This window comes from Aspergillus pseudodeflectus (assembly GCF_044049435.1).
Source record: "Aspergillus pseudodeflectus strain CBS 756.74 chromosome Unknown BJX68scaffold_2, whole genome shotgun sequence".
Classification (NCBI taxonomy): domain Eukaryota; kingdom Fungi; phylum Ascomycota; class Eurotiomycetes; order Eurotiales; family Aspergillaceae; genus Aspergillus; species Aspergillus pseudodeflectus.
The window spans coordinates 395,132-414,823 of NW_027263778.1; the positions used below are offsets into that span (position 1 = coordinate 395,132).

At 54.8% G+C, this 19,692-nt stretch overlaps 11 protein-coding genes across 11 annotated transcripts; 6 read left to right on the forward strand and 5 right to left on the reverse strand.

The window, feature by feature from the left end:
• Positions 1 to 15: 15 nt before the first annotated feature.
• BJX68DRAFT_261124 (cupin domain-containing protein) lies at positions 16 to 695 on the reverse strand (the record flags this gene model as incomplete). Its single annotated transcript, XM_071044092.1, has 4 exons — positions 16 to 177; positions 230 to 399; positions 444 to 501; positions 549 to 695. 4 exons carry the CDS (start codon positions 693 to 695, stop codon positions 16 to 18), a joined length of 537 nt encoding a protein of 178 aa, XP_070904848.1.
• A 311-nt stretch (positions 696 to 1,006) lies between these two features.
• BJX68DRAFT_261125 (major facilitator superfamily domain-containing protein) lies at positions 1,007 to 2,791 on the forward strand (the record flags this gene model as incomplete). Its single annotated transcript, XM_071044093.1, has 6 exons — positions 1,007 to 1,201; positions 1,256 to 1,526; positions 1,575 to 1,685; positions 1,744 to 2,143; positions 2,205 to 2,513; positions 2,593 to 2,791. 6 exons carry the CDS (start codon positions 1,007 to 1,009, stop codon positions 2,789 to 2,791), a joined length of 1,485 nt encoding a protein of 494 aa, XP_070904849.1.
• Positions 2,792 to 2,925: 134 nt separating this feature from the next.
• BJX68DRAFT_261126 (uncharacterized protein) lies at positions 2,926 to 4,471 on the reverse strand (the record flags this gene model as incomplete). The annotated part of the gene is made up of 7 exons (XM_071044094.1): positions 2,926 to 2,974; positions 3,038 to 3,075; positions 3,128 to 3,179; positions 3,238 to 3,296; positions 3,354 to 3,490; positions 3,565 to 3,885; positions 3,976 to 4,471. The coding sequence occupies 7 exons, from the start codon at positions 4,469 to 4,471 to the stop codon at positions 2,926 to 2,928; spliced, it is 1,152 nt and encodes a 383-aa protein (XP_070904850.1).
• A 259-nt stretch (positions 4,472 to 4,730) lies between these two features.
• On the forward strand, positions 4,731 to 6,469 carry BJX68DRAFT_275556 (major facilitator superfamily domain-containing protein; the record flags this gene model as incomplete). Its single annotated transcript, XM_071047875.1, has 3 exons — positions 4,731 to 5,127; positions 5,176 to 5,487; positions 5,544 to 6,469. The coding sequence occupies exons 1-3, from the start codon at positions 4,959 to 4,961 to the stop codon at positions 6,467 to 6,469; spliced, it is 1,407 nt and encodes a 468-aa protein (XP_070904851.1). The 5' UTR covers positions 4,731 to 4,958.
• A 557-nt stretch (positions 6,470 to 7,026) lies between these two features.
• BJX68DRAFT_78697 (Zn(II)2Cys6 transcription factor domain-containing protein) lies at positions 7,027 to 8,702 on the forward strand. Its single transcript, XM_071049765.1, has 3 exons — positions 7,027 to 7,267; positions 7,322 to 7,672; positions 7,736 to 8,702. Exons 1-3 carry the CDS (start codon positions 7,112 to 7,114, stop codon positions 8,543 to 8,545), a joined length of 1,317 nt encoding a protein of 438 aa, XP_070904852.1. The 5' UTR covers positions 7,027 to 7,111; the 3' UTR covers positions 8,546 to 8,702.
• A 45-nt stretch (positions 8,703 to 8,747) lies between these two features.
• Positions 8,748 to 10,541, forward strand: BJX68DRAFT_275558 (arylsulfotransferase family protein; the record flags this gene model as incomplete). The annotated part of the gene is made up of 3 exons (XM_071047876.1): positions 8,748 to 9,312; positions 9,362 to 9,427; positions 9,479 to 10,541. 3 exons carry the CDS (start codon positions 8,748 to 8,750, stop codon positions 10,435 to 10,437), a joined length of 1,590 nt encoding a protein of 529 aa, XP_070904853.1. The 3' UTR covers positions 10,438 to 10,541.
• A 1,016-nt stretch (positions 10,542 to 11,557) lies between these two features.
• BJX68DRAFT_261130 (F-box protein) lies at positions 11,558 to 12,721 on the reverse strand (the record flags this gene model as incomplete). The annotated part of the gene is made up of 2 exons (XM_071044095.1): positions 11,558 to 11,690; positions 11,745 to 12,721. 2 exons carry the CDS (start codon positions 12,719 to 12,721, stop codon positions 11,558 to 11,560), a joined length of 1,110 nt encoding a protein of 369 aa, XP_070904854.1.
• Positions 12,722 to 13,436: 715 nt separating this feature from the next.
• Positions 13,437 to 15,232, reverse strand: BJX68DRAFT_275560 (bifunctional fumarylacetoacetate hydrolase/alpha/beta hydrolase family protein; the record flags this gene model as incomplete). The annotated part of the gene is made up of 1 exon (XM_071047877.1): positions 13,437 to 15,232. One exon carries the CDS (start codon positions 15,230 to 15,232, stop codon positions 13,487 to 13,489), a length of 1,746 nt encoding a protein of 581 aa, XP_070904855.1. The 3' UTR covers positions 13,437 to 13,486.
• A 473-nt stretch (positions 15,233 to 15,705) lies between these two features.
• Positions 15,706 to 16,663, forward strand: BJX68DRAFT_261132 (acetate uptake transporter family protein; the record flags this gene model as incomplete). The annotated part of the gene is made up of 4 exons (XM_071044096.1): positions 15,706 to 15,898; positions 15,965 to 16,101; positions 16,179 to 16,512; positions 16,584 to 16,663. The coding sequence occupies 4 exons, from the start codon at positions 15,706 to 15,708 to the stop codon at positions 16,661 to 16,663; spliced, it is 744 nt and encodes a 247-aa protein (XP_070904856.1).
• A 139-nt stretch (positions 16,664 to 16,802) lies between these two features.
• On the reverse strand, positions 16,803 to 17,491 carry BJX68DRAFT_224367 (cytochrome b5-like heme/steroid binding domain-containing protein). The gene has a single exon (XM_071038257.1). The coding sequence runs from the start codon at positions 17,394 to 17,396 to the stop codon at positions 16,872 to 16,874; it is 525 nt and encodes a 174-aa protein (XP_070904857.1). The 5' UTR covers positions 17,397 to 17,491; the 3' UTR covers positions 16,803 to 16,871.
• A 314-nt stretch (positions 17,492 to 17,805) lies between these two features.
• Positions 17,806 to 19,682, forward strand: BJX68DRAFT_275562 (uncharacterized protein; the record flags this gene model as incomplete). Its single annotated transcript, XM_071047878.1, has 7 exons — positions 17,806 to 18,061; positions 18,128 to 18,362; positions 18,425 to 18,604; positions 18,662 to 18,722; positions 18,775 to 18,958; positions 19,033 to 19,234; positions 19,295 to 19,682. The coding sequence occupies exons 1-7, from the start codon at positions 17,836 to 17,838 to the stop codon at positions 19,680 to 19,682; spliced, it is 1,476 nt and encodes a 491-aa protein (XP_070904858.1). The 5' UTR covers positions 17,806 to 17,835.
• Between the last annotated feature and the right edge of the window lie 10 nt (positions 19,683 to 19,692).

Here is a 19,692-nt window from a genome sequence, read left to right on the forward strand (position 1 = left end):
AACAGCTACACCAGACTACAAACGCGCCGTCTTGTCGACCTTCCACAACTGCATCAGCGGCCCTCCCACTCCAAAGACCGGATCTGCCTCGGGCATGCCAACCGCCCTGGATTCCTTCCGCAGAGCCTGGAGGTCAATTGGCTTACTTCCCATTTGGTTCCTCCATCGGGGACACCCCTGGATATGTTAGAGTTGAAGTAAAATCACTCTCTAGAGGAAAGACATGTACCTGAGGATATACACCGATATATCTGTAATCGTTGCTACTCACAGCACAACTATGTGCTGTGCCCGCCGGGAGGACAATGACATCGCCAGCTTGAACGGAGAGCTCGAGGCCGCCAGACTCGTCGGATTCACCAACGCCGAGGAGGAGCTTGGATGAGCCTTGGAATATGCCTAGAATAGTTAGATGGGGAGTGAGAGTAAGATGGAGAATCTACCATAGCATTCGTGGCTATTCGGGTGGAAGTGGCGAGTGGGAATGTGGCCCCAGGTTCCCTAATCATTTCAGCAACGAGGTCTCGGAGCTGATATGGATGACGCACCCTCTTCTCCCACTTGTTCGCGGTCAGGAACTCGGTCACTCCTTCCTCGGAAAGTGGACGAGGGAGCACATTCCGGTAATGGAGCACCGGAAGCAGGCTGTTGGGAGCGTGCGTGGTCGGGGGCAGAAAGTAGGTATCAACAGACATGATTAGTGAGGGGAAATCACGGCCGGGCAGGAGGAATCCGAGTCGCGTCTCCTTGATATCAGTGATAAGAGTTGGAGTAAGCTGAATCCATCTCCAATTTTCCCCCGCCAGCTTGGCACGGAAGGCTCCCCCCGGGCTGATAGGCAAGCAAAGGAAAGAACTGGGGGAGTTGCGGCTATCTCGATCCGGTAGCCTCGGCGGAGGCAGATACGAGACATCAAGACCATTGATATACCAGTGAAACAGCGGGGAAAATGGAGTGGTTATCAATTCTATTCTTCTCATCTGCTTGTTATCCTTCTATCCGCACCATGACCGAGTCCATCCACGAGAAGAAGTCGGACGAGGTGGACCGGACCAGGTCCGCGAGGAGTGTCGTGCAGGGGACCGTTGATGCGCATGAGACCAATCAGCTTGTTGTTCACCAGGCCATTGAAGCTATTGGTATGGGTCGGTATCAATGGCAGCTCCTTTGCTCGTGTGGCTTTGGGTTTGTGGTTGATCAGGTACATCCCTACCTCTCGATTATTGCTACCTCGCAGTATTATTAACAGCAGTAGATGCTACTCATATCAATCACGATCGTTATGCCCAATGCTGCCAAGGAGTTTGGCCCAAAATATCAGACCCTCCTCTCAGCATCTCTATACGCCGGTCTCTTCGTTGGCGCCGTCTTCTGCGGGCTCTTTGCCGATCTCCTCGGCCGCAAGCTGGTTTGGCAGTTCTCGATCTTCGGGGTCTCCATCGTTACAATGTTGGCAGCATCGTCGCCAAACTGGGCTGCTGTCAATGTATGGACAGCCTTTTGTGGGTTTTTAGGCGGAGGCAACTGTATGCATCCACCCTCCTTGACCTCTTAGCGATACTGATGGACAACAGTGGCAATTGACCTGACCGTGCTCGCTGAGAATCTACCCCGAAAGTGGGATTTCCTTCTCACCGGTGCCGCCTTTACATGGGGATTAGGGAACGCCATCACTGGCCTCATCGGTATTGACCTCGCCTCTATCATGATGCTTCCGATACGTCTACTAACTCTGCAATCCAGCATGGCCTCTCGTGGTCTACCTCTGCTGCCCCAACGGCTCCACTCCAGCAACCTGCTCTCGCTCCGCGAACATGGGCTGGCGATACCTCGATATCATCCTCGGCGGCATCTGTTTATTCATGTCGATCGGCCGCACCTTTGTCCTTGGAATGCACGAGTCGCCCAAGTGGCTCGTCAGTCAGGGCAGGATTGAAGACGCCGTCACATCCCTCAACCTCATCAGTGCGAAGAACAAAGCCGAGCACAGAGCGGATGTCAGTCACTTTTGCGAAGCATCAGACCTTCCTCCCAAGCCTAGCTGGTTTCAGGAGGTGCTTTCCGTACGCGAACTGTTTCAAGGGTGGAAGAAGCTACGCTTGATGGGTTGCCTGATACTTCTTTGGGCGTTTGTTGGAATCTGGTACGCCTCTCCCTCCCTCCCTCCTCTCTCTTATTGATGCCAAATTCTTATAAAACAACAGCTACCCGCTCTGCAACGTCTTCCTACCCTACTACCTACAAGCCCACGGCGCCAACCTCGGCGACGGCAGCAACTACCAAACATACCGCGACCTGGCTGTCTCATCCGTCGTCGGAATCTTCGGGCCCCTGTTGAGTGCCTATCTCGTGAGCATAAAAAAGCTCCAGCACCAATGGACCCTATTCATAACGAGCTGCATCTGCGCCGTCTTTGCGGGCCTCTTTACGCAGGTGCGCACCGAGGCGCAGAATATCGCGTTCTCGAGTATGGTTAATTTCTGGTTGAATGCGTTGTATGCGGTTATTTATGCGTACGTTCCCCGCTTATCCTTCTGCCCCCGACTAGATATCATCATTTTGAGACCGATGCTAATGATGATGGTCGAGTAGGTATACTCCCGCATCCCTAGAGACGAAGCATCGGGGGGTGGGATGCGGAATGCTCATGGCCTGCGGAAGACTCGTCTCAATATCATCTCCGTTCATTGCGACTTTTGGAGATGTTACATCTGGTGTACCGCTGTGGATCTCTTGTGCGATGTATGTCGGGATGGGATTGTTAGGGCTTGCGTTACCGCGACTGGACTAGATGCGGAGGTACAATCCGGTCATGACTATCTATACTCTACGACGATGAACAAATATGCAGTATGGCTATGCGTATTGCTGTCGTTATTCATTGCTAGAGCGATGTCCACAGTTTATTTGCTCTTCTATTATATCTTATGCCTTGGCAGGCTCATCCCATAAGCTAGCCAGTAGCTTTCGCGGTCTATACACTAATCAGCAAATTGCTTCCAAGCTAATCATCGATATGTTGGATAGAATGACTCACCCAGTCCACGGCTCACGGGCATGTTGGACAGCATGGTTCTATGCACATTAGTACGTTCTTCACCAACTATACTTTCGAGGAGAAACTTACATCCAAAAGAAGAACATCTCCTTTGGTCCAACTAACCAACGCCCTCGTCTCCCTACGCAAGTCAGGTTAGCATACTCTAATCCACTTGCCGTCGTGATAGAGGTACGTACTTGATAATCTCTACCGCAGAATGCAAATACTCGTCCGGAATAAGCGATCCGTCGCCGTACTGTACCCTCGTCAGCCTCCACTCAGAAGGTCAAGAGTGGAACCAGGGACAGCATACAAACGCTGGCGGCTGATACCTCCCCTCGGCAGTCACATGCGGTGGCCGCAGTGTATCCGCCGCAAGGGCATTCAAGAAGCGCGAGACGATGTTGTTGAAGAAGGCGGGGCGGCCGGAGTCTTGGTGCGTGCGGATGGCTAGATTCCGTCAGCATGATCTTCATCACATCCTTGAGGAGGAGACAAGAATGATATGCCAGGGGGAGGCGTACCCGGCAGAACCTGCCAAACCCTCAAATCCCCCAGCTCATTGTCCGCCGACTGGTTCTCCCAGACCCAGGTCGCAGTGGGGAGTCTCCGGATCTCGTTTTCGATTTTTGCGCGCGCTTCCTCGACGGTGTCGCTGTCGAGGACATTCTTCCCGTAGGATTGCCGGACAGATGTCCCCGCGGAAGAGGTCTGGTCTTTGGCTGTGTTGGGGTAGAAGAGTTGGTACTTCACCCCCTTTTCATCGAGGGCGGCGATGAACTCGGGGTGTTTTTGCACCAGGCGCTCGTAGAGGATTATCGAGTTGTTTATGGGTGTTTCGCCGCCTGGCCATGTCCCCTGTTAATCACCACCTCCCCGAACTGACCATCCATTCAGACAGAAGCAGGAGACACGAAAGGGAACTTTGGGCATACCAGTTTCCGGCGCACTCGCACAATAAAAAAACACCCATTTCGGAAAATGCGGACTCAACCCAAACTCGTTATGCGGATACACCGGCTGCGTATTCGGCCCCTCGTTGGCCGTCGCAACATTATACGCGTGGATCGTGCGTCGAACGGGGTTCCCTATATCCTCGTGCGGGATCCATCCGAAGGCCGATGCGAATGCGGAGAATTCCTCTGCGGAGGTGAGGTTTAGGTCCTTGAAGTAGATTGCGCTGTGCGTGAGGAGGAGCGAAGATAGGGTGTTGTTTTGGGTGAGGGTGCGGATTGCGGAGACTTTTTCCGATATGGAGGCGGCGGGGTTCGAGGGGGTTAGGGCTAGGGGGAAGGTGGTTGAGGGCGGGTACGGGGGTTCGAGGGGGACTTGTGGAGTATAGGGGACTGCATCAAAGAGGAGGGGAGCATCTTGTGCTTGGGTGGTTTGGGCAAGTGGATGGCTTGATGGGGACGAGACTTGGGCCGCCATTGTTCCTATGTAAATTTCTCTTAAGATAGTGTAGTCTGTCTTATCTGCATATTTTGTCTGTCTCGACAGTATATATCACCCATTCTGTCATTTATCGGCCGAGTAACTCTTTGACATTCCAAGAGGGATATCTATGGCGCGACGGAATTCGTCGAGCACGCCTTCCGTCACGCCATCCGCAACGAGACACCTCGGAGTATTTACGTCGCCAAGATGGTAGCTTTAGCCACTGCATCCCTATAAATCTTTAGTCCAGCCCTAGCGGCTTGTCATACGAACCTTCACGCGTTGACACGGTCTATCTACCAATCAGCTTTGATATCGCGTGCTTTGGACAAGGATCACCACATGGCCCAGACGTTGCAGGCTGTGGGGCTGGGATAGCTGCAGAGTTGAGCGGAGACATAGGATGACCGAGACTATTTAAGATGCTATTGCTACCCCAGAGTGTCGCTCGATATCAACGAGATCGTCAAAGATCGAGAAAATGGGTACCTCGCAGGTGGCAGTCAGCTCTGATCCGGAGCACAACTCTGATCAACCCGTCCAGAAACCACTCTCGCGATTGACGAGATGGTATCGCAGCGCATTGTTCAATGTGATTATCGTCGGATTGATCTCGTTCACCCAGCCGGGCATCTGGAATGCACTGAATAGTAAGCCTCGATGCACCAAATCGCTTTGGCTCAGCACTAACAGGCCAGACACCGGAGCCGGAGGCCAGCAGAAGCCCTACCTCGTCAATGGCGCCAACAGTCTCACCTTTGGGATCATGGTCTTTGGATGCCCTCTCTTCTCTATCCTCGCCAACCGCTATGGTCTACGCCGGGTCTTGATTCTCGGGACACTTGGCTATGCGCCGTACTCGGCCTCGCTGTATACGAATAACCGGTACGGCACCGAGTGGTTCGTTCTGTTTGGGGGCGTCACCTGCGGAATTGCGGCTTCTGCACTCTGGTCGTCTGAAGGTGCAATTGCACTTGGCTACGGAGGGGTCGGCGATCGAGGGAAATACAGTACGCACCTACACATCGCATACCCCCCCACTAGAGCGCATAACTGACTTGTACAGCCGGAATCTGGCTCGGCCTCCGCGAACTGGGCCAACTCATCGGCTCGTCCATCCAGCTCTCGTTGAACGTCGAAGACGGCCAGCGAGGCAAAGTGGGCTACTCGACATATCTCGTCCTCATCGGCCTCCAATGCCTCGGCCTCCCACTCGCCCTGTTGATCTCGCACCCATCCAAAGTCATCCGCGCCGACGGGACACACATCCCAGACCCAACGCGCCAAAAGGCCGTCCTCGGCGAATTCCGCAAACTCTGGGCGCAGATGAAGAAGAAGCATATCCTGCTGCTTATCCCAATCCTCGTCGGCTTCAACTGGAACGGAACGTACCAGGGGATCTACCTGACCAACTACTTCAGCGTCCGCGCACGAACCCTCGGGGCTCTGACGTCGGGCATCGCCGCAACAGCCGCCAACATCTTCTGGGGCTGGTTCCTCGACACTAAGTTCTTCAGCCGCCCGATCCTCGCCCGGATCACCTGGTTCAGTTTCGCGGTCGTCATGCTCTCGCTCTTCGGCTGGCAATTCGCCAACGAGAAACTGTACGAATCCACACAACCGACCATCGACTGGGCGCAGCCAAACTTCGGCCGCGGCTTCGCAGTCAACGTCCTCTTCCGGTTTATGAACGAGTCGCACTACATGTTTGTGTACTGGCTGCTGGGCGTGTTCAACGATGATCTCGAGACGCTGACGCTGACGGTGGGGATCGTCCGGTGTTTTGAGAGTGTAGGTTCGTGTCTGGCGTTTGGGATTGGGGCTGCGCAAGTCTCGCCGCTGGTTAATCTCATTGTGGCGTTTGTGATGTTTGTGCTGTGTATTCCGACGACCTCGTGGGTTGTTTTTATGGTGCCGGAGCATCCGGAGAGGGCGGTTAAGGAGGATGGGAGTGTAAGTAGTGAGGATGGTCAGGATGGTGAGAAGCAGTAGTCGAGATATACTCCAAAGACATTAATGAGAGTTGAGTCTGTATCCCCACTATAGGGTGTATACTCCAGATGGTGCCTCAAGCTCCGAAGCATCCATCAGTTATTGCCCTGATAAAGTGGGTACATTGACAAGGGACCCGTGACTCGTAGTTAGGGTTTGATAACAAAATGCATGCTTCAGCCCCCAAAAGATGCAAGCTAAGGTTTGATGAAGGATTGAGGCTGAGCAGTGGCCATTCAGGAGGCGGGCCTGCTCATCGGGCACTACCTTTTGGCGTCAATCTTAAGGTTGGCTCAATGCTGTCACTAGAGTCAGAACTGGATATATTTCAGCAATGACAGAACCCGTCGGGCAGTGAACATGACCAGTGGCATGCAACACAGCCACCACGACTATACTCTGGACCGAAACCATATCTGGCTCTACAATACGAAGAGCCATCGAATCACCATCGATGCAGAACTGCCTGAGGCACTCACATACTCCGCCCCGTCACGTGCTCTGTGGCGATGAGCTCGTATTCAGCATCACGAATTCCACAACTCGAATTATTTAGCCGGATATCTTCCCCGCCATTGAGCCGCTTCGTCGCTTAGCTCGCTCCGGAGAGAATCGTATTCGTTTTCTAGAAAAGTTGCCAAAATGGCACCGAGTATGGCCGTCGCGCCGCCGCGTGCGTTCCAGACGACGTTTCAGGTAACACTTCGCGGTGGGCCCGCCGCGACGACGTATCATGCACGCCGGGCTCACAAGAAGTCGCGGAAAGGGTGCTTGATCTGTAAGCAGCGGCGTGTCAAGGTACAGCCCCAAGATAACCATCTCCTTTGGACCGGTGAAAGCTAACATGTCTAGTGCGACGAACGCAAACCCACCTGCCAGCGCTGCGAAAACTACGGCGCCACATGCATCTACTATCCATCGCCTCCGCAGTCCAAACGCGGAAGCAGTAGTCCCGAGGCCGAGGCCGAGGCAGGACCCGGCCGGATGCTGTTCACCCTCTCGGTATCGGAGATGGTTGGCAAGGTGCGGCAGGGGATGAGCGGGGAGCTGGCATTTGCGCCGCGGGCGATCGGGAGCCCCGATGTGGTCATGAGTATTGCGGTCAAGTCGTTTCAGTTCTTCTTGCAGTGTTCGGTGCATACGGTGGGCACGCCGTTGATCCGCGAGGTTATGCGGAGGGAGATGCTTCACGTTGCGTTTGAGGTACATGGCCCCTTGAGCTGCGCAGCCAAGACTCTGAGGCATAGAGCTAACGGTCTACTGTAGAACCCATATCTAATGTACACCATCCTCGGCTGCGGAATCCTCCACATGAACCGCGTCTCCCCGGGCGACGAGCCGCGCGAGCTCGCAGAGGCCTATTTCTGGCAGCAGGCCTTTGGCCTGTACTCGCGCGCGCTCGAAGCCGGCGTCACCGAGAAGACCTTCTCACCGCTCGTATCAGGCTGCATGCTCATGGGAATCACATCGCTCGTCCCCCAGACATTCGACATCCGAGACTCGTGGGTGTTTACCGGTCGGCCGAGCGACCTCAACTGGCTCGCCGTGCAGGGCGGACTCAACTGCATCCTGCAACTGGCGGGGCGATACGTTCCCAGCAGTATCTGGGCCGTGCCGTTTATGAAGAGTAACGAGGTCGAGACCAAGTTGTTTCGGTATGAGGTTGAGCGGGGCCGCGAGGGGTTCCATACGGGGTTGGCGGATCTATGTGAGATTGACGAGGACTCGACGGCGGAGACGAATCCGTATTACTTTGCGTTGAAGATTCTGAGTCCGCTGTTGGAACTCGAGCCCAATGCGCAGAATGCGGCGCATTGCGCGACGTGGCAGGGGCGGCTGGAGCCGGGGTTTGTCACGCTGTGTCGACGGCGCGATCCGCGGGCGCTGGTTGTCCTCGCGTACTGGATGGGGCTGATGTGTTCGTTGTCTGCGTGGCAGCCGTGGGTCGAGGGGAGGGTCCGGCTGGAGTGTATCGCGGTCTGTATGTACTTGGAAGGTCTGGGCGATCCGATAATAGCTCCGTACCTGGAGTATCCGGCGAATGGGTGTGGATATAGTTTGGTCAAGGGCTTATAGCCGAATTCCGATTTTCGGGGTTAATGTCAGGTCGTTTAGCGCTGGCGTTGGCGTTGATTGCGTGATGATCCTGCGGGTTGTGCCATTGCTCCAACTGTTTCTACACCATTGTGGCATGTTATGGTGAAAACATGGTCCAGACCATATATATTGACCAGTTCCCCAAGAGTAATTTCTTCTTCCCAAGCATAATACCACGACAATGCTGCTCCAACAAGCCCTCCTCGTCTCCTCCCTCCCCTGCACCCTCGCCAACTCCCACTGGCAATACCTCACCCGCCCCGACCTCAGCCCCCCAATCCTCAACATCACAATCCCCGCCGCCCCCTCCACCTCCCCCGACTACATCTTCTTAACCGCCACGCCGGGCTTCTACCCCACAAGCACGGGCCCCACGCAACCAGGCGCCTACATCTTCCGCTCCTCCGGCGACCTGGTCTGGTCCGGACTCGGCTATCTACCGGGGTACGTGGCGAATTTCGGACCGACGGTCATCGACGGGAAGAATGTGCTCAAGGCCGCAACGGGACTGTTGGATGGAGGGCATGGACGGATGTTTGGGGACCATGTGGTGCTGGATGAGCGGTACGAGACGGTGAGAGTTTTGCGGGCCAAGGGGGATCGGGGGAGATTGGTTTCTGTGCATGAGTTTGAGGTTGTTGAAGAGCGGAGCGTGCTTGTGGAGGTTCCGGTTCCTGTGCTCGTGGATCTGGAGGAGTTTGGGGGTGAAGAGGGGCAGAGGTGGGTGACGAGCAGTGGGTTCCAGGGTGAGCAACAACCCCACACCACATTGTGCTACTTCTAACAAAAGGACAGAGATCGATCTCAAGACCGGGGAACTCCTCTTCGAATGGTACAGCCTCGACCACGTCAGCCCACACGGTATGTCACACATCCACCCGACTCTAGAGGTTTCCAACTGACCCATCCCAGCCAGCGCCCTCGCCCTCTCCGACAAAGGCCCCTTCAACGCCTTCACCCCATACAACTCCTGGGACTACTTCCACCTCAACAGTGCCGCCAAAGACACAGACGGCAACTACCTGATATCCGGCCGGAACGTTGCCGCCATCTTCAAAATCAACGGCACAGACGGGTCCGTCATCTGGCAACTCGGCGGACCCCTAGGGTCCGACTTTGAGGAGATCCCCGACGACGCAGGATTCGCGTTCCAGCACGATGCCCGGATCCGATATCGCTCTGAGGATGGGACCATCGAGCGGATTTCGCTCTTCGATAACGAGGCGCAGGGACAGGCTTCCAAGGTGCGGTATATCGAGCTGGATCATGAGAAGAAGAGTGTCCGTGGGATCCAGACGTTTCTCCCGCCCGATGGGCTCGTTGCGGATTCGCAGGGGAATGCGCAGTTCCTGGATAACGGCAACGTCTTTGTGAACTGGGGCCAGGCTGGTGCGGTTACGGAGTTTAGTAGTGAGGGCGAGGTGCTTTTCCATGCGTACCTTGATTCGTTTCCGAGTCGGGATGTGCAGAGTTATCGTGGGTTTCGGGCTCCCTGGGTTGGGTATTCGAGCGAGGAGCCGGCGGTTTTGGTTCTGGGGGAGAGTGGGGATGATACATTGGAGGTGTATGTTTCGTGGAATGGGGATACGGAGACGAGGTCCTGGTGGGTTTATCTTGTTGATGGGGAGGGAGTGAACAAGGGGGTTCTTGGAAAGGTGGCAAGGACCGGGTTTGAAACGGCCTTGAAAGTGGACATTGATTCGGAGAATGTGGTCTCTGGCGAAGTCTTTGTTGTAGCCGAGGCTCGTGATGAGGAGGAAAAGGTTCTGGGGAGAAGTCGCGCGACGAGGGTGAGCGATAGGGGCCTGTACAGTGGGAACTGGAAGGAAAGTGATGCTGCTGGCCAGGGCCAGGAGAGGCTGGAACTATAGAGGCTTTGCCGGGAACAATTGGCGTTGCTCTTGAAGAGATATTATCAGGGTCAGGAGAGGAATGACCTTGAGTGTAGTCTAATTTGGAATAGACACGTTATCCATACAATGCTCCACAAGAAGCTGAACGAGTTGAAACCCCCAAATTCTTAGCCTTGTAGTATAGCAAAGAAAGAAAGAAAACAAGCAAGATAATCGCGAAAGCATATCCCCAGGTATACGCATGCTCACAAATTCAGTAAACCCCTGCTCTCTCTAACCCTTCTCTACCTTGTTGGTCGCTAGCCCTCCATCCTGCACGTTCCTGTCTTGGTGGCCACTGACCGAGGAAAAGGGCGACTGGTGCTGGAACCTCGCTCCTTCTTGTCCTGTATTAGGAATGTGCCCCACGGTTGCTCCTTCCCTCGGCCAAACGCGACATACAAGGAAGGAACGACCAATGTACCAGTCGTCCCTGCCTGTTTCGTTCTAGGAAGGTACACAATGCATACAAGGACGGTGCGATGGTTCGATGGTCGTTCCTTCCTGTTCTGCTTTAGGAATGTGCGCTTCGTCGGGTCAGGGTCGCGCCTGCCATTCTTGTCACCGGATATATAGGAGTGAATGAAACTCGCGGACAACATGTCGCGTTTTGGGATGCGTCTCTGCCGGAATGTGAGTGTGCTGAGAGTTTGGATAGTGAGATGGTCGTTTGTTGCCTTTGGCTTTGGCTGGCGCTATCATGTCTTTGGTCGCGGCCTGCCAAATTTGAGGGGGCACTCGTGTAGAGAGAACTAGGGAGGGGTGTGAACTGTATCGGCTGCGGAGTCATCGGCCGCGCCGTGCGGTTTGTATGCTTGTACTCTCGTGGGCGACTCAGTTCGGGGTTAGGGCTGTCGACGTGAAGCTCTTAAAAGAAACATAGTAGGCGAGGAGAAAGGCGGATGCAACTGTCAGGATAGTCCAGTAATGAAAGAACAAGAACAATCTCTTCTAGTACTTTTAGGTCAGGGTGATGCTAATGATGGCGCAGGGCTATAATATGTCTCTATGCCGCGTTAGCTGCTTCCATGCTAATAACCCAGAATAGACACAGCCACTCACTCTATCACTCTATAGTCTTGGTCAGTACGCATCGAGATCAAGGTAACTCAAACGAAAAGTCCCCGCCCATCACATCAAGTATCACGAATGTCTCTGGACCCGAATGCTCAACTCCCGTCTCGCTGAAACGACGGATGGTCGAGTGTAGCTGAGCCGCTTTGGTGTGTATTCTGTCCCGGTTAGAATCAGATGCACTTCAAGCTGTGGCAAAGGCCAAGGCCTACCTTTTCACCCGCTCAAAAGCCCCACAGCTGGTCCTCGTCTGTTTTGCCCAGAGCTTGTTGCCAACATGCTCGTCATAATGTCCTAGGCTTCTTTTCGCCTCCAGTTGCCTCGGGTTGGCGGTCCAATCCACGTTTCCTTGCTCGTCTTCCTCGTCTTCCTCGTCTTCCTCATCAAAAAACCAAGGGCCGATGAGCCGGCTTATGTCGCGATTCACAGCGGCAAACATGATATTGTACATGGTGATTGGCAGTCCCGAGAATTCCCAGTACGGAATCCTGGGGTCCTGCATAGGGGTGCAGAATGTAGCCGCCATGAGCTGGTTGTCGTCGCTGATGTAGAGAGTTGCCTCGAAGCGGGCGAATACTTGGTTGTTATTGCTGGTCCGCAGCTCGCACTTGTGGAACAGTCCAGGCAGTCCAAGATCTGTCGTCACCTCCTCAAATGCGCTACCGAGAGGACCATTCAGGTAGGCAACCTTGTCCTTTGCTGTTTGCACCAGGTACTTGACCACGGCCCTCCGATCGAGAACCGTAATGCTCACGCACGGACAGAGATCCACAACGCCCGCCCAGCGGTTACAGTACGGCTTGTACACGGGCGGGCCCGAGAAATAGCTCCAGTCCAGGTCAAAGTGGTCCTGCCGATGCAGCTTGAGACACTTGGCGCAGTATGCGATGCTGTCGCTGTCGCCTGCGAGCCGGCGAAGGAGCTGCCGCCGAGTGTGGCCAAAGGTGAGCTGCATTTGTGGCATGAGGAGCTGGTAAAGACGTGGAAAGCGAAACAGCTCGTTGTCAAGGATGAAGTTGAAGGTGTAGTGCATGGATTTGCAGGTGAGGACGAGGCAGGCTTGGTCCAGGGGGGGGAGGTGCTCGATGATCATGAGGACGCAGTCGGTGGGGAGATTGACGAGCGGCGAGGTGCGAGGAGCTGCTGCGCGGCGGAAGATCCGCTGAAAGAAGCTCCAGATGTAGAACATGTTGAATCAGTCGACTTTGTAAGAAGAGGGTCGTGGGGGTGTGGTGAGGATTCGGTGAGGGTGCGAATAGCAGTGACAGGAAGATGGGAATTGCACACGTAGACATTTTGCTCGCGGAGATTCATTCCGAGTGTGCGATATACAGACTTTCTTCTGCAAACCTAGCTGCAATGTACAGGACTGGAATGGCTGTCGAGCGAAACTCTGTCGATACCGCGTCATCACCCAATGTTCTCGTCTGGCTCAACCGAACGCAGGAGGCCAAGTAAGCTCTGTGCAAACCTAACCAAGCGTCACGCCATCCGAGGAGAAATGCTTATTCGAATGCGGCCTGCAAGTTTCATCCGTGGAGCAATCGACATGTTTGGGGCGCTCTCGACGGAGAGTATGCGTGACAAACCAGCTAATCAAGATGGAAGCTTCCATAAAAGCAATCATTCCGAGAGAGATAGCGTCGTCGGTCAGGAGGAGTGTGCTAAAGTTTGAACAGAATCAGGCCGGGCACTTGAGAGGACGTATGTTGTTCGGTAGCGTAATGTAAGAAGGCGCGAAGAGTCGCCTGGGAACCTCCAGAGCACCCTTCTAATCGTCTTCCCCCCAGCAAGCATCGCCCTATCATCGTTGTATCGCTACGGTAGCAGTCTATACAGTCATTCAACTCTATGAGTCTTCGATGCCTCTGTACATTATGGTCAGCGAGTCATGGCGCCTCTAGTCAACAAGAAAGGAATCTATTCTCTATCATCTATTCCGTAACCAACACGTTTACAAACCAAGAAACTTGTATACCGCCCCCGCGGTTCCCTGCACATCCTCAAAAAGATGCCAATGCGCAACCCCATTCAAAACTACCACCTCGGACCCCTGAATCCTGCTCTGATACTTCTCACACAGCGCCGGCGGCGACACCGCGTCCTGGTCGCCCGTGAGAATCAACGTCTTGGCTGTAATCTTTTCAACCTCGAGCGTCTCCTCCGCGGACCGCGCAAGCGCCATGCACGCCTTGGCGTACCCCTCCGGGTCCTGGCCCAGGAGGGAGAGCCGCGTTGCGGCGACGGCGAGCGGATTGTTAGCTTTTGTTTCCGAGGACAGACCAGCGTTGATGATTGCGTCGACGACGGAGAGCATACCCTCGCGGCGGACGGTTTCGGCGCGCGCAAAGGAGCCTGCGCTTCCCGGGCCGGGGAGCGGGGAGGGTGGGGGGCCGAGGAGAACGAGGGAGGATACGATGGAGGGGTTATCGAGAGCGAGTCTTAGCGCGACGAGGCAGCCCATGCTGTGGGCGATGACGGTTGCGGGCTTGGAGTCTGTGTAGACGGCGCGGATGTCGGCGGCGAGCGAGGCGATTGTGAGGCTGCTTGTTGCGGATGTGGGGGAGAGGCCGTGGCCCTCGAGGTCTGTGAGGTGGAGGGCATGTGTCGCGGCGAGTTTGTCGAAGAGCGGGGAGAAGTACGAGGAGGAGCCGCCGAGGCCGTGGATGAAGATGACGGGGCTGCCGTCCTTTTGGCCGCGGAATTGGTAGAAGAGGGATTTGTTGCTGACCTGGACGAGGCCGTTGCGGGAGCGGGTCTTGATGTTGGCGATGGGGATGGAGGAGGAGGCATTGACGCGGTCGAGGGTTGGGTTGACGGTGTCCAAGGGGGCGATGCGGTTGACGAGGCTGCCCAAGCCAGAGACAGTCACTTTGACCTCGTCGCCAGCCTTGAGGAATTTCATCGGCCGGAAGCCAAAGCCTACACCGTAAGGAGTCCCCGTAGCAATGGTATCCCCGGGCTGGATCGTCTGGCCTTGTGAAAGCGTCGAGACGAGGTTCAGAATGCTAAAGATGAGCTGGTCCATCGTTGCATCCTGCCTCTTCTCCCCATTGACAAACGTCTGCAGGCGCAGGTTCTCCGGGAGTCTCTCCTTGGGCACCGCGACAGGCCCAATGGGACAGTACGTGTCTGGCGACTTTCCAATATAAAACTGCTTGTGGTCGCGCTGTCTCTCGCGTGCCGTAAAGTCGTTGATGATGGTGTACCCCCAGACATGGTCCATTGCCTCGGACTCGGGGATCTTGTGGCCGGCCTTGCCAATGATGACGCCAATCTCGCCCTCGTAGTCGGGGGTCTCGGTGAAGCCAGGGTGCAGGAGGACCTGGTCGCCGTGGGCAATGATCGAGGTCGCGCGTTTCGTGAAGATGACTGGCGAGGTGGGCTGGTCGTTTTTATCGGATGAGTCGAAGCCCGACGAGTTGAATTCTTTGGCGTGCTCGACGTAGTTTTTGCCGACGGCGAGGATGTCGCGCCCGGAGATGGTGGGCAGCAGCTTGATCTGCGACTGAGGGATCGGGTCTTCGGGCGCAGCGACAATGTTTGCTTCGCCCGCTTCAATGACCTGGTACAGGTTGCCGATTCGCGTGCCCGAGGTGAAGGCGAGGGGCTGGATTGTCTCGGTCGGCAGGTCGAGGTGGCCGATGCGGTCTTGCCCAGAGCTGGGGTCGACGTATGCGCAGTAATTGAAAGAGGACATGATGCTTGTCTGAGGATTTGTTGTCTGTGCTCCTTGATGATTTCTTTTGCGCTCCTGTTAAATAAGAGAAATCGACCGAGGAACCCCTCATGTTCCTGCCCCACTCGACAATCGACTCCAACTCGGACGTGCGCCGCAGCAAATTGACCAGAACCCCCGTTCCCTACCTTTTCTTCGTTTATCTCCGCCGTGGTATACCGCTTCAGGAAAGGATTGCCACTTTCCCGATATTTGTGAGATTGCTCCTTTACGTACTCCCGCGCATCTCCGTTCAAGCTCAAAGACCAATTTTAACCAAATTATTGGGGATGCGGAGTGCAGATCTGGAATTTGGAGTCCGGGGGAGGATACTTTGCGCGTGGAGTGTAGAATATACCCCTGCACAAGCATAGGGTCATATATAAGTCCCCTATCTCGTCACTATACTACATTTCCATACCATCTACATATCCATAATCTATACCCATTCTGTAATGTCCTCCACCAGCGACTTTGCCCCTGGCACCTCCAAAGCAGGCGACCCCGACACGCTGGCCTCGTCCAACCACCTGGACCGCCTCCTCACAGCAGGCGGCCATGTCAATGACCGCTCCCAGCTCCCTCTCCCAGTTGTGCACCGCAGCTTCGCCAACCCGACACCCCTGGGACTGATTTCATTCGCTGCCGGTATACATCTCCCCCAGATCCTCCGAAAGCGAAGATGTGAATGATAGACTGATCAAATTGGAAAAGACATCTTCCTCATATCCGTCTACGGCCTGCACGCCTGCGGCATCCAATCCCCAAATGCCATGATCGGGATGCTCATCTTCTTTGGCGGCGTGTGCCAGTTCCTCGCGGGGATTATGGAGTTTATTACCGGGAATACCGTTCGCATCTATCCCCATTGCCCTATTTCACCATCCAATCCTCCTCTCCAGCGAGACTAACTGATACGTGTGTAAAGTTCGGCGCAACCGTCTTCCCCTCTTACGCGGCATTCAACCTCTCCTACGCCCTAATCTACATTCCCGGGAGCGGGATTCTATCTGCATACACGGACGCGACAACGGGTGCCCTACGGCCCGAATTCAACCAGGCGCTGGCCATCTATCTGTGGGTGTGGTTCATCATCACGGTGCTGTACACGGTTGCGGCGATGCGGTCGACTTGGGTGCTTTTTCTGGATCTGCTTGCCCTGAGTGTGTGTCTTTTACTGCTGGCTTGTGGGTTTATGACGGGGGTGGAGGGGTTGCTCACTGCCGGGTATGCTGTCGGTGTGGTGGTTTGTTTTCTCTCTTGTGAGTTTTCCCTTTTCTTTTTCTTGACGTTGGGATTGGTATGGAGTGGGTGCTGACGGTCTATATTTTAGTCTGGGCCGGATGTACAGGGCTGTATACCGGGATTACCCCGATCAAGTTGCCGGCCTTTGAGATGGGGTCCAGGGTCTGAGAAGGAGATGAAGAGGCGCTTGTAATGCCGATGGTTATCGGATGAGAGAGTAATTGATAGCGATGATATGGTATACTTGGAGGACTACACTTGGTATCGCGAACTATGTACAAGTAATATAATCAACTCTATGAATTATCACGATTCGCAACACCTTCATGAAGAAAAACGCCCACAATCAGTCTACACATAATCAACCCCAAATCCATTACCACCCCTCATCTGCAGCACCCAGCCCAATATACCTCGCCGGCTCCTTAAACCGATTCCTCACTCCCTCCGTCCGTCCCACGCGCAAAACCCTCCCATAGTCAACCAAATGCTGCTTACTATGGAACCGCCAAAACTGCCACGAGCAGTCCTGCCCAACGAAACTGTTGATCACAACGCTGCCCCCTGGATGTTCGTGGATGAAGTCGCTGCAGTCGTAGATTACGTTGTTGATTACTATCCAGATGGGTAAAGAGGTGGGTGGCGATGTGGATGAGGATTTGTATTGCTCTTCGAGCTCGGACAGGATCTTTGGAGAGATGTACGGGAGGGCAGAGTCGGGTGTTGAGGGGTCGGCGAGGTGGTATGTTGTGTTGAGGAATCTGCGTGGTTGTCCTGGTTGTGGTGGTGAGGATGGTGTGTCAATGTCTTCGGTGTGTTCGGCGTACGCGCCGATCTTCTCCGCCGGTACAACCGAGGGAGCCGGTGCCTCAGCCCGGCGACGCAGAGTTAGCCAGCCCATGATGCATATGTTGGTAAATCGTACTTGGAGACGTTCAAGGCCGTGGAATCAATGAAAGGAGAGTGAATGGATTCTGATTCAAGGCAGTGGCCACGGATGAACGCGGTGACCCCTTCGCCAGAGCCAAACTGGGAGTATTCACAGCATTGACGATCTTACCCTAAACCAGAACAACCCGCGCTCGGGCCTGCGGAGACGCGGTGTTTCGCGGAGCTGAGCGGTAGAATCTACTTGGATTTTCTTGGTTTCTCTTGGTCTCGAGCGATTGGTGCCCGCATCCGCATCCCCACGTAGATCCATGGGTTCGTTGGTTCGAGGTCAAGAGAGGGGAAGAGCAGCCGCTTGCTGCGGAGGAAGCTGTATATAAGCCCTTGTGACAGTGACATTTCTCGTCTGCATAAGTCCACTTGATGTATTCAACGAGTCAAGCATAAGCAACATGTCCACGAGCACAACTTGGACATCCCCCGACCACCCACTGGAGCCGTACACCGGGGCCCCACGGAACATCGCGTACATCGACCAGCTACACTTTCCCAAGAATCTTCAGCCAAAGAACTACTCGATTGCAGGCACACATCCCGACTCTCGGATCCTATTCACCGATGTACGCATCATCGACGCGACGGGGAAGGAGCCCTATCAGGGCGATGTGCTGATTACGGGTATGTTCACCGCGGCCCCGTCGAAGATGCGCTTCAACCAAGTACATACGTTAATGAGCAATACAGGCGAACGCTTCACACACGTCGGCACAGTCCCCGGAAAAGAAGACCTGCTCAAAGACCCCCGCGTCCGCGTCTTCTACGGCAACGGACGGACCCTAATCCCCGGGCTGGGCGATGCACACACGCACTTGAGCTGGAATGGAGGCGACCTCGGTCGACTGGGTGAATTGGGTGTTGAGGAGCATACATTACTTACAGCGCGAAGCGCGAGGTGTTTTCTTGATTCGGGCTATACGATGTACGTCCTTTTCCATTCGTCCACTTGTATTCCTGTGAGAATGACGGCTGAGTCTGATACAGGTGCTTCGGAGCCGCATCAGCAAAAAGACGACTAGACGTCGTCGTCCGCGACGCAATCAATGCAGGCGATATCCCCGGCCCTCGGTATCTGGCCAACGGGCAGGAGATGGCGAGGCGGGATGGGGACCTCGTTCCGGGGATCACGGCGTACGCGGATGGGCCGGAGGAGATGAGGAAGGTGTAAGTCTTGCTTTCCCTCTCTATAGATGTCTCTGGGAAATCTTGCCAACAAGCTAGAATCCGCGAACACGTCGAGCTCGGCGTCGATCAAGTGAAGCTATCCATGTCCGGGGAGTCGGTACGCATGAACCTCCATTGTACAGCATATGGGGATATACTAACAGGTACAGATAACCGAAATCCGCGACGCACAAGACTGCTACTTCACCGACGAGGAAACAAAAGCGTGTGTAGACGAAGCACACAAACACGGTATCCGGCTGTGCGCACATGCTCGCGCCCGAGACTCGGTGAGGCAGTGCGTTGAGCATGGGATTGAGATTATCTATCATGGGTCTTATATTGATGAGGAGGGTAAGCGCCCCATCCCATGCAACTCCAGACAGTCCCATATAGTACAAGGATTGGATAACTAACTCGCTGTATAGGAATGGACGCCCTCGAGAAAAAGCGCTCAGCGCACGTGGTCGTCCCGGCCCTAAACTGGCTCGTCGCGACGCTCTACGAAGCAGGGGCTTTTGGGTATGCTACGGAGGCTGCGGAGAAGGTTGGGTATAAGAAGGAGCTGGAGGCTGCAATCCGTGGGCTGCGTGAGATGCATAAACGGGGGATTGTTGTTCTGCCTGGAGGGTACGTTCATCTTCTTACCTCCATAGTTTCACAGAGTATGTACTGATACGATTCTGGCAGCGACTACGGCTTCGCCTGGACACCCCACGGCACATACGCGCGCGACCTCGAACACTTTACCAAACTCCTCGGCTTCACACCCCACGAGGCGATCATCGCAGCGACATACGGCGTAGCGAAGCTCTTCATGCGCTCCGACGAGATGGGCCAGATCAAGCCGGGGAATTTCGCGGACTGTGTGCTTGTTGATGGGGATCCCCTGGATAATATCACGATCCTTCAGGACCACTCGAAACTGAATGTGATTATGATCAATGGGCGGGTGCACAAGGCTGGGCGCAAGGAGCTGCTCATTCCCAGTGCGGCGGCGAGTCAGGAGCTTACGGAGAGGATTACGCAGGCAATTGATGAGTTGGAAATTAAGGCGCCTATGCAAAAGGCTTATTAGTTGCTACTGC